The sequence below is a fragment of the Miniopterus schreibersii genome (assembly GCF_964146895.1).
Source record: "Miniopterus schreibersii genome assembly, chromosome: 2".
NCBI classification, from domain to species: domain Eukaryota; kingdom Metazoa; phylum Chordata; class Mammalia; order Chiroptera; family Miniopteridae; genus Miniopterus; species Miniopterus schreibersii.
The window spans coordinates 106,611,932-106,625,761 of NC_138102.1; the positions used below are offsets into that span (position 1 = coordinate 106,611,932).

General features: G+C 48.0%; 1 protein-coding gene across 1 annotated transcript; it reads left to right on the plus strand.

Annotated features, from left to right (window-relative positions):
• The first annotated feature begins 2,108 nt into the window (after positions 1 to 2,108).
• Positions 2,109 to 13,242, plus strand: FKBP4 (FKBP prolyl isomerase 4). The gene is made up of 10 exons (XM_081131012.1): positions 2,109 to 3,513; positions 5,530 to 5,674; positions 6,108 to 6,250; positions 7,112 to 7,232; positions 7,492 to 7,648; positions 8,312 to 8,402; positions 8,492 to 8,575; positions 8,837 to 9,022; positions 9,571 to 9,810; positions 11,050 to 13,242. The coding sequence occupies exons 1-10, from the start codon at positions 3,409 to 3,411 to the stop codon at positions 11,155 to 11,157; spliced, it is 1,380 nt and encodes a 459-aa protein (XP_080987138.1). The 5' UTR covers positions 2,109 to 3,408; the 3' UTR covers positions 11,158 to 13,242.
• Positions 13,243 to 13,830: the final 588 nt, after the last annotated feature.

Sequence of the window (13,830 nt, forward strand, 5' to 3'; positions counted from 1 at the left end):
GGTTTACTATTTTTCAAATGTATGAAAATGGAGCTGTCATCACTAAAATACATAAATAAATAAATGTTTTATGAAATGTGAAGTAGCTGTTTTGGTCAGTGGTATAGTTTGTGTTTTCTCAGTCAATAGACACCAAACATAGCAAGAAATTACATGAGGATCCTTAACAATTTTGGTATTACTTTTTTTAAAATTGATTTTGAGAGAGAGGAAAGGAGAGAGAAACATCAGTGTGAGAGAGAAACAACGATTGGTTGCCTCCCACACGTGCCCCTACCAGGGATCAAACCAGAAACCTGGGTATGTGCCCTGACCAGGAATCGAACCCACCACCTTCTGGTGTATGGGACGATGCTCCAACCAACTCAGTCACACCATCCAGGGCTCTGGTATTACATTTTTGACACAAATCATAATGGTAATGTTCTAATTCCTAGGTTGGGTGGTATATTACCAAGGTTCATTACATTGGTATGTTACATAACGTGTGTGTACATGTATATACACACACACATACTCACCCCACATTCTTTTAAATGATCCAAATATTATATAATTTTTAAAAATGTTTAAGAGCACTGGCAGTCTAAGAAGAAAAAATAGCAATTTTAAAAAACAAAGGGTTTTCATGTGTGAAGGATGGGCCTAGCATTAGGGAGATGAACCAGATGAGCTCAGGAAGGCTCATTTTGGCAATAACAAAACTTCTAACCTCAGCATGAGTCATTTAGAGTGTAGTGGATGATTTAAAAAAAAAAAAAAAAAAAAAAGTGTGCTCTCTTTCTCCAGCAAAAGGGGAAATTTTCAGAAGGATTTTACATGACTGAATGATACTGAATTAAAATAATTACATTCTTAAATATCTTTGATGAGAATAGTAATTCAAATGGGCTAGAAAAGGGGTAAGGAAGAAGAGAGAAAGAAACAAACACATCTGTACACTTTCTACATGAATATGTGTATTTACAATCAGAAGACTACAACATAAATAACCAGAAAAAAATTTAGAAACAGTAAGATCCTGCTCTGAGATTGAAGAACCCAATGCCTACTGCCCCTCCTCTCTCCCGTCCATCTCCCAGCCCCCTCACCTACTGACTCACTGAATGGGGAAAGAACTTTTTTGCTGGAAACCTTTTCTTCTTGTCCTTCCCCTTTCCCTTCCACTCTGTCTTTCCTCCCTTACAGACCTTTATATTCTTAGCCCTCTGTCCCCATCTCCACCATAGCACTTATCACATTAGAATGAGGACCATAATTTATTAACCATCTGCTTGAAGGTGAGCACCATGCTTCAGAGCTGACATACATTTTCCTCTTCTTTAACCATCACAACTACCCTCATCAACAGATGTCCCTATCCCCATAACCTGCCCCAAATCAAATGGTTAGTGCATGTGCGACCCAACTCATCTTACACCAACGGATAGGCTCTTTCTACCGCTATTAACTTGTGTGTTTATGCAATGACAGGCACAGCTTAAGTGCCCAATTAGTATATGCTGACAGGAATTAAAAGACATAGACTTATGCTGTTTGCTTCCAATTTTAAAAAAAAGATGCAGAAAGGCATTACTCTAAAGGTGAACTTTTCTCTTCTATCCTAACTTGTTCTGCCAAATAATATCCAATGGCCTTAGCATTAAAAGAAACTAGCACATGCTGAGATTAAGCAGGTGCATAAGTCAACAGCAAAATAACTGCCAAACCAGCAAGCCAGTACCCAATCCTCCATCCCTGCCTCCTGGAGTTTTGGAGGGTTCGGGCACTGTTACTTCTTACCCTACTAAGGAAAGTGTAGGAAAGAAATAGATTTACCCCTACTGAGTCAACCTTCTCCCCCCAATATCCTCCAAAGGTCTCCCCAGTCATCTAATAAGAAATGTCTCAGTTGTGGCTAAAGTCATTTGCTGTCAATTGCTGGAGAAGACTATTTTATTTCTTCTACATCTCCTTCCAGTAGAGTTTGATTAGAAAGGACTATGATGAATTATTAAATTATGTTAAGGTATTGAAATTTCATCTGTAACAGACCTTTTGGTTGCCTACCTAAATAGGACAGTTTGTGTACAATAGCTAAGTGCCAGGCCCATAGCCAGGGCTCAAAAAAAGTTTTTTTTTTATTATTGGAATACAAATTCATATAGCCAATTATTAAGATACCACTCACCAGCCAGTGCTAAACTGGGGTTAAGTGCTGAGCAAAATCAAGACTTTCTCTAGAAGGATCTTTTCATCAAAAAGCGATTGTTTGGGTAACTAGGTGTTGCAGAGATTTGACCCACCACACAGATGCTCTGCACTCCACAGGCAGTCGATAAACACTTGGGAATCAAATATTAAGAAAACATACTTTGCCACAGATCTTCAGTACAATGGAATGACTTTTTTCATGAGTTTGAAACCATTTTTGTTTTTAAGTATTAACCGAAATAGCAGTTTTATTATTGTCGGGGACGGAGCACTCAATTCGTGTCCCGTTTTAAGAATCCTTATAGCTCAGCGGGACATTTCTTCCAAATAGGCTGCTCCAAGCGTTTTAAAGAGCTGAAGGCGACACATCTTCTGGCCTCTGGGGTAATCAAGCCTGCTCTCGCCCAATTCTGTGCGCTGGGGTGAGCGCTGCTCACTCATGGCCACCCCCGCCCCATTCCCTCCCCAGTTCGTTAAGTGTACGCGCCGAGTGAGCACGGGGAGGCCGTGCAGTCTGCCGTTCACGGTCGGCATTTGCAAATATGCGCGTCCCGGTCCGGGAGAGTCTGACACGCTGCCACTCACATCCGACACAGCTCCGAGCGCACCACGCGGCACTGCAGTGCATCGGGCGGCTCTACAGGGGGTGGCAGGCGAGGCACTGGAGTGATGTAGGGGCATCGAGAAGGGTCTGGAAGAATCCGGTTAGATCGGGAAGCACGAGAGGGAGGGCCCGGGAGAGCGCGGGGCTGGGGACGAAGGGCGGTCCCTAGAATCCGAGGGTCCCAGGAGTGGGGGGCAGGGGGGGCGGGCAGCCAGCAGGAAGAATAAACCCGAAACAGAAAATTTCATCTAAGCGCTCGTCGCACTGGAGCCGGAACGGGCTCAGCCACCGCCGTCTCTAGAAACTTCTCCACCCCCACCCCCTCCGTCCCTCGCCACCGCTCCGGCTCCTCCCAGCCCCTCCCTCCGCGGCGGGGTGGGACCAATCGCTCCCCCGGCCGCTCGGTACCCACCTACTCCCGCTCCCAAGCCAAGACTCCCCGGCGGGCCGCGAGCGCGCTTGGAGGCTCAGGGGCTCGAGCCTTGGACCAGTTCGCAGATCGGTGCCCGCAACGCCGGCGCTCGCACCCCCGTGCAGACAGGCCGGCGGCCGAGAGGGTTTGGCTCGCGCCCAGTGTCCAGCTCCAGGAGTAAACGGCGCACGGAGCGGCGATGACCGCGGAGGAGATGAAGGCGGCCGAAAGCGGGGCGCAGTCAGCGCCGCTGCGAATCGAGGGAGTGGACATCAGTCCCAAGCAGGATGAAGGCGTGCTTAAGGTAAAGGCGGGGGGAGCCGGGGGAACCTAGGGCCGCTGGGGGCCGCCGAGCTCCTAGCACCCGTCGCAGCCGCCCTCCCACCGAGCCTGGAAGTCCCCAGCCGGGGCACGGGGCGGGGACGGCCGCCTTCGCAGCTTCCCCGGCAGTCGATGAGTGGTCTTGCAGCTGGCGGCCAGTTGCATCGCCTTCCTGCACTAGGCTGCGTTGTTCGGGAGCGGGAGGGTGGCCGTAGGCTTGGAAGGGGGGTGGCCTAGGTGGGCGGACCTCCCCTTGGCCATTTTTCCGGCCCCCTTGGAAGCCTGCAGTCTGGTTCAGTCCCGCGGCCCTGCAGCGCCAACTCCGGCGTGCGCGGCGCTGCGGGGAGGGGGGCGGAGAAGAGGGGAGGGACGCGGCGCCGCGGGGCACGCGAGCAGAAGCTGGGGGCCTTGGACCGCGTGCACCCGGGGCCGGGCCTGCTCCCATGCCGCCCCTCCCTCACCTCCTCTCGACCCCGCAGCTGCCAGCTCCTTCCCTGCCCGGAGCAGCCGGGAAGGCCCTGGGCCGCCTTCGTCTGTGGTGGTGTGAGAACTCGCCTACTAGCCCTGGCAATTAAATATTAGCCGGTCACAAGAGTAACTTCCTGGCCAAGAGACTTATGTACAACTTGGCTCCTGGGCCTCGTCCCGAGTTAGGTTCTGGCGCCCTCTGCTCTCTCATTAGCACCTTTCTAAAGGCTGGGACTTAGCTAGGTCACTCGCTCAGCCATGCTGTTCCCCCTCCCCCCAGCCCCGGGAAAACCAGGGAGCGGTGCATGCCGGGACCTGTAGTTCCCCTCCCACCTCGGATTTCCCGCCCCTCCTTTCCTGATTTGGGGTGTGGGGTGTGGTGCCTAGAGAAGGTGCTTTGCTTGGGAGCCTGCTGCTGGGTAACTGCCAGACTGCAGATAGCCAGACTGAAGCGGGAAGTCTGGGACTCAGGGAGCAAGACTGCTTGACCTGGGTCAGGACAACCAGCCGTGGTTCAGAGCAGGTTTTGCGGAGTCCAGGATAGCGAATTCCCAGCCCGTATCTTATGCCCACCACCTAACGCCACGTGTGTGTGTGTGTGTGTGTGTGTGTGTGTGTGAGAGAGAGAGAGAGAGAGAGAGAGAGAGAGAGAGAGAGAGAGAGAGAGACCCGGACAAACCTCCAGGAGCCCCTCGTGGTCCAGAAATGCGTGTGGCTTTCCCCCCAGAACTTGGAATCTCAAGCTGCGCTCCCAGGGGACATGTGGCTTCCCCTTCTCTTTCCAGTGTCCTGGTCAGTTCCCCTTTTGCCCTCCACTTCTCTACTCCTTAATTCCTTGTCCATCTGTCTTGGAAACTCTCCTTATAAGAGGGCAGTGACACACCTACCAGGTTGCCCATGGAGGGACCTTTTACAAATGCTAGGGAAGAGAAGCAGAAGCTTATAGTTCCTGGGAAATACTCTTAGCCCAGGAATGGGGGACTTAAACATCTACCCGTCCTAGTTCCGAGTCAGAGTTTAGGGCCTGATTGAGAGCCTCTGATATATTCCTTTTCCTCTTTTGGACTCTTCATTACCCATATTCCTCTCTTTTTCTCCAAACCAGACCCTGATCTAATGGCCACTGGCATTTAGGAAGAGTAAGCAAATGGAGCAAAAATACTTCTTTGCTCTTGATATAAATTTTACCAATTTAATCCTCCCAACAACTCTGAAAGGGATTATCATCACTACTTTACAAATAAGGTCTAGAGAGTTTGAGTGACTTATCCAAGATCATTCAGCAAAAATTTGAACTTGGTTCTTTTTTTCTCTTTGGGGGGGGGATGTCTTTTGTCTCCAGTTTATCAAACCAAGTCATGTCACACCGCAAGAAAGACTGGTGGGAGCTCAGGTGGCTTCTAGCCAAGCTTGGTGTCAGAATCCTTTGAAGATTGGTCCTTTGAATCTACTTACAAGGAGGTGTGTAGTCAGTTTTGTGCCTCTTTCTGCCCCCATCCCTGGGTCCTCACCTTCTCCCCCTTTCTCCCAGGTAATCAAGCGAGAGGGCATGGGCACAGAGACGCCCATGATTGGGGACCGAGTTTTCGTTCACTACACTGGCTGGCTGTTAGATGGCACCAAGTTTGACTCCAGTCTGGACCACAAGGACAAATTCTCCTTTGACCTAGGAAAAGGTAGGCAACCTAGGCTTGGTAGATAGGCTTTGAGGAGGGTATAAGTTGTCACGAGCAGAAACCATATTCTCAGAAGCTTAAGGAGGAATGGTTTATTACAGACTGTTGATTTTTGTTGTTACTCCTTTTTCTTCCAGTGTCCTGTAACTATATTGATTTCTCTCTCTCCTTCGCCTGATCACCTCTGAGTAGGTGATCACTTCCTCTTCAGGAGTGAATTGCGTTGTTTCTTGAATTCCTTTGTTCTAGAATTAGTGTTGGTTTTTTTTAAGAACAGCGCTGAACAATAGCGGTGATTGCAACAGGTTTTCTACCTTCCTGGTCCCATTTCAAAAGAGTATCCAGCTTCCCCTCGGGCATGGTACTCTGGGGCCACTGGAGCCCAGAGTCAAATCCCTGCCAAGAAGAACTTGTTTGCTTTCTTTACCTACAGGGGAGGTCATCAAGGCTTGGGACATTGCTATAGCAACCATGAAGGTGGGAGAAGTATGCCGCATCACCTGCAAACCAGAATATGCCTATGGTTTGGCAGGCAGCCCTCCGAAGATTCCTTCCAATGCCACACTTGTGTTTGAGGTAAATGTCCTGCCAGAGAGCAAGGCAAAGAGCCAGCCTTATCTAAGCTCAGGGCCTGGCTGCCCTCCAGTCCTTCTTGCCCCCTGGAGACAATGTAGCCAAGGCTGAGGGCCTCGCCTTAAGGGGAGAAGAGAAATGGAGAGTGCAGTTGGTTCTGCTGCGCACACAGCTTACTGCTGCCAGAACGTGGGCTATGATGGAGGTTTCAGTGGGAAGAAGTGGCCAGGAATCCCTTTTCAAACTCGAAGCAGGATAATGGGTTGAGACATATTTATCTCAAGAGCAGTGCCCAGAGAAGATGGGGTATAATTTTAACTGAAAAGAGTCAGGAGGTCAGAATCTGTATGTAGTTATAAATGACAGTATAGAATATTGGCCCCTAGAGATCAGAGGTGGGGAGAGAGGTTTCCCTCCGTGGGTCAAGGAGGTGAGGAAAGTTTTCACTGAGGAGGTGGAACTTGACACCATCCAGTCTGAAGGTAGTTGAGCCCTAATCACCACTAATACTTGGAGAATGTTCAGAAGACTACTGAGAAATGTTGGGTCATTTCTTATGCCTGTCAGATTGGGCTTCTCAAGTAGGCCAATTAGGATTGTCCGGAACATGTCCTTATTATGCAGAGCAGGTAGTAAATAGGTTGATATCCTCAGGTTAACTGAAACCTATGTGGCCTGCCTACCTCTACCAAAGTTGACACTAGAGCAGATCCTGAGAACTTAGCGTAAGTGTCACTTTGTCCACTCCTAGTGTGGCTGACCTGTGGTCAGACCTAGTCTGGGAGTTACTAGTGACTCTTCTGAATGAAAGAAGTTGTATTTCACTGTTGACGAGTTAGTGTCGCTTTACGTCTTTTCCCACAGGTAGAGTTGTTTGAGTTCAAGGGAGAGGACCTGACAGAAGAAGAAGATGGTGGAATCATCCGGAGAATACAGATTCGGGGCGAAGGCTATGCCAAGCCCAACGAGGGTGCTATTGTGGAGGGTGAGCTAGTAATCAGGTTTTAATTTGGTTTCTGATAGTTAGTCTCTGGGTGGCCTTAGGCAAGTCACTTCCTTTCTCTGATACTCTTTATCTATAAAATGAGGGATTGGACATAACTTTTTAATATCCCTCCAAGTCTGAGAATGCAAGGGCATCTTGGGGGCAAGAAATGATGTGGTAATAGAGGGAGGCTGATGGCATCCTTCTTCAATCACCTGCCCACTCACGCACCTGGTGCATTGCCTCTCTTGCATGCCAGTCGCACTGAAAGGTTACTACAAGGACCAGATTTTTGATCAGCGGGAGCTCCAGTTTGAGATCAGCGAGGGGGAGAGTCTGGATCTGCCCTGTGGGCTAGAGAAAGCCATTCAGCACATGGAAAAAGGAGAACATTCCATTGTGTACCTCAAGCCCAGGTGAGGAGTGGGCACTTTGTAGATCAGGTGGGTGAACCCCGAGGTAAGAGATCTACATGTTCACAGTGAGTTGTATAACTGGCCACGTGTATCCTTTCCTCTGCATGTTGTTCACTACCCCCACAGCTTCATTAGTGTTCACTGTACCTCTGGGCACACCTAACATAGGCCATTATGATCTCTTTGCTGTGTTTAGGAGCGGGGCAACAATTGTCCACATCTTGGATTAGAACGTGATCTTTTCAGTCATGGCTGCTACAGATTCTCACCTTTACCGACATCGAGATTTTCATCTCCCATTAATTCATTCACTCATTAATGACATTCATTGAAGCACACCTACTCTGTGCCAGACACGCTGAAAACTTCTATGTGTTCAGATATATTGTTCCTGCCATCTATTGAATCATTTTACAGTGAGATGCCATTTCAATTAGTAACCATGCTAGTGTGTAGTATGAGTTATTACAAGGATATGTAAGATACTAAGAGACCAACTAATTGTGTAAAGAGGTCTGGGAAGATTTTGCTGAATAGGAAACATTTGAATCAGGTCTCAAGGGATGGGGAGGTACTTTCCAGGAAACCAGACAGGAAGCCTTTTCAGTGTGGAGCAGGTTAAGTGGTGCTGAGATGACCTAGAGGTTTTTTTTGCCCCCACAGCTATGCTTTCGGCAGTGTTGGGAAGGAAAAGTTCCAAATCCCACCAAATACTGACCTGAAATATGAAATCCACCTCAAGAATTTTGAGAAGGTGAGTTTGCTCAAGATTCTACCTATCCTGAAGTCAGGTCCCATCCTGCAGGTAGCTGACCATTGTGTTTCTCTCTTGGGGGATGACAGGCCAAGGAGTCTTGGGAGATGAATTCAGAGGAGAAGCTGGAACAGAGCACCATAGTGAAAGAGCGGGGCACTGTGTACTTCAAGGTGAACCAGCAGCCATGGTCCTGAGGACACCCCCAGGGAGGGCTCCTCTGGACCCACGACCCTTCCCCACAATGGCTGAGGTCATTTTCTGCCAGGGAGTGGACAAGTGGCACCTGCAGTCTTTGCTTAGTATATCTAAGCTAGCTGGTCTTGCCTGGGGGTGTGGGGGGTTAGCAGGACTCTCATGCCCATGGGTCACTGGTATGACAGCCTGGTGCCACTGAACCTGTGCTATATGCCTGAGCCTCCCTCCCATTTTAGGAAGGCAAGTACAAGCAAGCTTTATTTCAATACAAGAAGATTGTGTCCTGGCTGGAATATGAGTCGAGTTTCTCTGATGAGGATGCTCAGAAGGCATGGGCCCTTCGTCTGGCCTCCCATCTCAACCTGGCCATGTGTCATCTGAAACTGCAGGCCTTTACAGCTGCCATTGAAAACTGTAACAAGGTGAGGCCCCTTTAAAGAAGGCATGGGAGCAACATTTAACAGGCAAGGTTCGGAGTGAGCTGCCAGCGTGTCTGAAACTTGCCCTCAGTGACGTAGGGGTAAGCAGGATGGACCATTGGGAGCTCAGAGATGAAGGGCTCAGAGGCAGGGGATATGAGAAGCAAGTACCTTGGCTTCAGTGGTGGGAGGCAGCTGACCTGACCCAGAGATAGAAGGAAACACTGGATGGTAAGAGCTACTTAAGTGTTTTCTTCGCCCTGGTTCTTAGCCTCTCCCTCTTACGTACTTGCTTTATTCTAAAGAGAATGGAAATGTCAGAAGTCCTTCTCTTCCACCTGAAGACCTGTCTGCCCCTCTGCCTCTTGGACTAAATGAGGCTCTTTCCTAGACCTTGGTCTTTTCCATTTAATGACCCAAGACTCATGCATTCTGGAGCGGAGCCAGCTGTTTCCGTACCTCATCATCCTGCTTAAGGCTACCTCTGGAACCCAGTCTTGGCCAGATAAACTACAGGAGCTGAGGTCTCACTGTTGCTTCCTCGTCATTAGGCCCTGGAGCTGGACAGCAACAATGAGAAGGGCCTTTTCCGCCGGGGAGAGGCCCACCTGGCAGTGAATGACTTTGAGTTGGCACGGGCTGACTTCCAGAAGGTACTGCAGCTCTACCCCAGCAACAAAGCTGCCAAGGCCCAGCTGGCTGTCTGCCATCAGCGGATCCGCAAGCAGCTTGCACGGGAGAAGAAGCTCTATGCCAATATGTTTGAGAGGCTGGCTGAGGAAGAGAGCAAGGTGAGGATCGGGACAGGCACAGGGACGAGATAATGTCACTTTTTCTGTCCATCTCATTTCCTCGTCCCTGGGCACAACCCAGCTCGTGTGGGCTCTTTGTGTCTGTGGTTGTCTGTGCCAGCCCTGGAAACAAGAAGTTGCCCTCATCCCTGGAGCAGTAGCATGGATGTTCCCTCAGTAAAAAAATCCTGCTGTCAGGGCTGGCATTCCTCATTGGTCAGGGCTAGAAACCCACTTGCAAGCCCTAAAGGTCAGGAGTCAGTTGCTGAGTGTGACAACGTATGTTCTCTGTGCCTTTTTAAAACACAGGTTTTAAACATCTGTTTTAAAATAGTACATTTACATAAATTGTACAAAAGAATGTGTAATAAAAAGTCTCCCACCATCCAAAAGCAACTGATGTTGCCAGTTCTTGTGTCATTCCAGTGTGCTGAGTGCATGTACAACCAAACATTTATGTTTTCTCCCTTTTCCCTAATAAAAGGCAACATGCTCTACCTATTTTCTATACCATGCTTTCTTTATACCATACCTGGATACTTACTTTACATCAGCAAACAAAAAAACTTTCATGTTCTTTCTTACGCTTATATAGTATTCCATTGTATAGATATATCTCATTTACCCAGTCCCCTATTTCTAGTTTTTCAGTATTCTAAACCAGCATTGTCTTGTAGAAATATAATCAGGCCATACATAATTTTAAATTTTCTAGTAGCTATGTTAAAGCGGGAAAAAACAGATGAAATTAATTTTAATACTATTTGGTTGACCTAAGGTGTCTAACTATTGCAACATGTAATTTTTAAAAATTGCATTCATGTGTTTTCAAACTAAGTTGTCAAAATCCAAATGTTATACTTAAAACACATCAGTTTGAACTAGCCATATTTAAAATGCTCAGTAGCCACATGTCATAGCAACAATGGTAGACAAGTACATGCAATAATGGTCTTATATAGTCATAGTTTTGTTCATGTGCAGCTGTATCTTTAGGACATATCTGGAAGGGGAATTGTTGTGTCCATGTAATTCTGCTAGAAGTTTATGTGTACTTTTTTTTACTTGGGGGATGAGTATTTTGGGGTATAGACTACATACATGGTGGCAGGGTGCTAGGTTGGTGGCATCATCAGATGAGTGCAGGCAGGCAAGAATGGGGACATGGAGTAAATGTCACCTTTCTCATCAGGTGACCAGCCGAATGAGAGCTGGAACTCATCCTCTTTCTTCTTGCAGGACAAGGCAGCAATAGCTGCAGGAGACCGTCGTGCTGATGTGGAGATGAAGGCTGAGCAGAAGAAGGATGTGGCAGGGAGCCAGTCTCAGGTGGAAACGGAAGCATAGCGTCCCCCCAGCCCTATTCCTGCAGCTGCCTGCTTCTCCCTGCTCCCTACTCTGCTCCACCCTGTTCGTTTTGTAAAAACCGAAGAATTTTGAGCGAATTAGACCTTTATTTTTCTATCTGGTTAGATGGTGGCTTCGGGGGAAGGGGAAAAGGAGTAGGCTGGGGGATTGAGGTGGGGGTATCATTTTAGGTGTTTTCACCCCTTCTTCCCCTCCCTCTTCCCCCGTTACACATGAACGAATGTCCATCTACACACACTCATCAGAATGTTAATTTATTTTGCTTCCTCTTTTTGCTATGCCCATTTTTCAAATGGCAGAAGGGTGTTAGTGGTAGGGATGTGGGATCGGATGTGAAACCAGGGTGGAGAGGAGACCTCCTTGGGCAGCCATTTCCTCCCCCTTTTCTCCTCCCTATCCATTTCCAAACATGTAGCCTCCATGTGGGTGCTAGGGGCATGGGAAAAACCACTGTGTGCCCATTACTTCTCTGTTCCCTTCCTCTCCCAAATAGTGTGGTTGATGATGTCTTTTGGTATCATGGTGACCACCCCTTGTATCCCCTTTCCAGTATTTCCTCTCCGAACTGTTTCCCTTCCCAGCCAGGTGGGTCTCCACCCCCACCCCCTCAGCCTCTTCTCTGCACGTTGCTGAAGGTCCAGGCTCACCTCAAGTTCTGCACTTGAGCAATAAAGTGGAAACAATAAAACCCGGGTGTCAGGCAACCCTTTTTGTTTTGGCCTCAGAGGGTGGGCATGAGGTGGGGTATCATTTTACACTATGGGGGCGAAATTGACGGAGTCACCCATCACATCCCCAGTCCTGCTTAAAATGCAGCACCTGATAGAGAAGTTGTAGTTGAGCAGGGGCAACACTGCCATTCAGGGCCTCCTGGGTACTACACAGGCTGCGGCCAGGGCCTGTGCCAAGGCCTTGCCATGGGTTTCCAGCACCCCCCACCCCCCCAGCAGCCTGGCAGTTTTTGCCAACTCTGGTTGTCTTCCCAAACACAGGAAGAGGAAAGTATGAACATCTAAACTACAGGGACCACTTGTGTTTATTTTGAAGTTAAGATTTATCTATTTCCACCTAACTGATTCCACAGAAAGCACAAGCTTCCTTGGTTTCTTAACAAGAGAATCCTGATGTCGCACCACCTGGCACCTTTTACGCAACTAAGAGGGAAGGACAGTTCTCAAGGCAGGGAACACGGGCACTCAGGCCTGTCTTCCAGCCCCCTTCTAGGCCCTAACAGGAAAAACAACTTTTTTCTAACCGTTTTGACCCTTCACTCCTATAGCATGGGAGAAGCCAAGGGGCACAAGGCAGTTACGCTGAACTGGCTCCAGATCTTGGCCGCAGGCCAGAGCCTACATCTATGCTCCTATCGTCTCCTGTGTGGGCTGTTTAGTAATTCCTGCACACTGTCCAAACTAGTCTGCCTACCCACAGGCCTGTACAGTTCCTTCCAGAATTTTCTCCATACTTTTATTATGGAAAATTAACATACGTGTGAAAAAGTTTTGCCAAGTCATATAGCATGGCTGGTGCTGGAGCCAGAACTAAAGTTGTGGGTATTATAGTTTCCCAATGTCACTGCTTTCTCTTGCTGGATTGACATCATAATCCTGGGCCTGGAGCTTGTGTCTGGGTCTTTTTAGTATTTCAAGATTAGATGTGGCCCTGTAGCCAAGGATAGTAGGTAACCCTCATTAACTACAATGGAAACCTAGCACTAAGTCAAGAGCCTCATGCCTATTAAACTTAGTCCTTGCAACTTTCCTAAAAAGGAGGTATCACCCCATTTTTTGTGTTGCTTTCTAATTAATTTGAGCCCTAGCTGGTTTGGCTCAGTGGCTAAGAGTGTTGGCCCTCAGACTGAGGGGTCCTGGGTTCAACTCCAGCCAAGGGCATGTATCTCAATTGCAGGCTCGATCCCCAGCCCTAGTCGGGGTGCGTGCAGGAGGCAACCAAACTAGTAGCATCCAGTACTCTCACATTGATGTTTCTTTTTCTCTCTCCCTTCTACTCTGAAAAGCAGTGGAAAAAATATCCTTGGGTGAGGATTTTAAAAATTTATTTGAGCAAGAAAGGCATAAGTTTGTTCTTCCACTTACTTATGCATTCATTGGTTGATTCTTGTATGTGCCCCAATCAGATCGAACCCACAACCTTGGCGTATTGGGATGGTACCCTAGCCAACTGAGCTACCCGGCCAGGGCGTTATCAAGTGAGGAGACCAAGGCTTGAAAGTTAATGGAAAGATCTGCCTGGAATGCAAGATCTCTTGAACAAATCCAAAGTCAGCCATGAGGTTTCTGTGACCTTGGACAAGTAGAACCTCTTTCCTCAACTTTAAAATAGGAAGATGGACAAAGTGCTCCTGAGGTTCCTTCCAGCTCTGAATGCTTCTGTAGGAGTCCAAGAATTTAAAACAACCACTGCAGCTGGACAAGCCTTGGTTTATGTGCCATAAATGTCTTGTGAGGATGTTTTATTAAAGTGGCCAGAAGTCTAAAGTTAAAAATGAACCCACCATCTACTCCACTTTGCTCTGGTCAATGCTGAAATTCATTTCCCGGGCAATTGCACCTTCCTCTTGAACACTTAAATCTTTCCATATGGAGAGAATGTGCTCAAATGAGGAAAACTAGTAGCATCCAGTACTTTTAA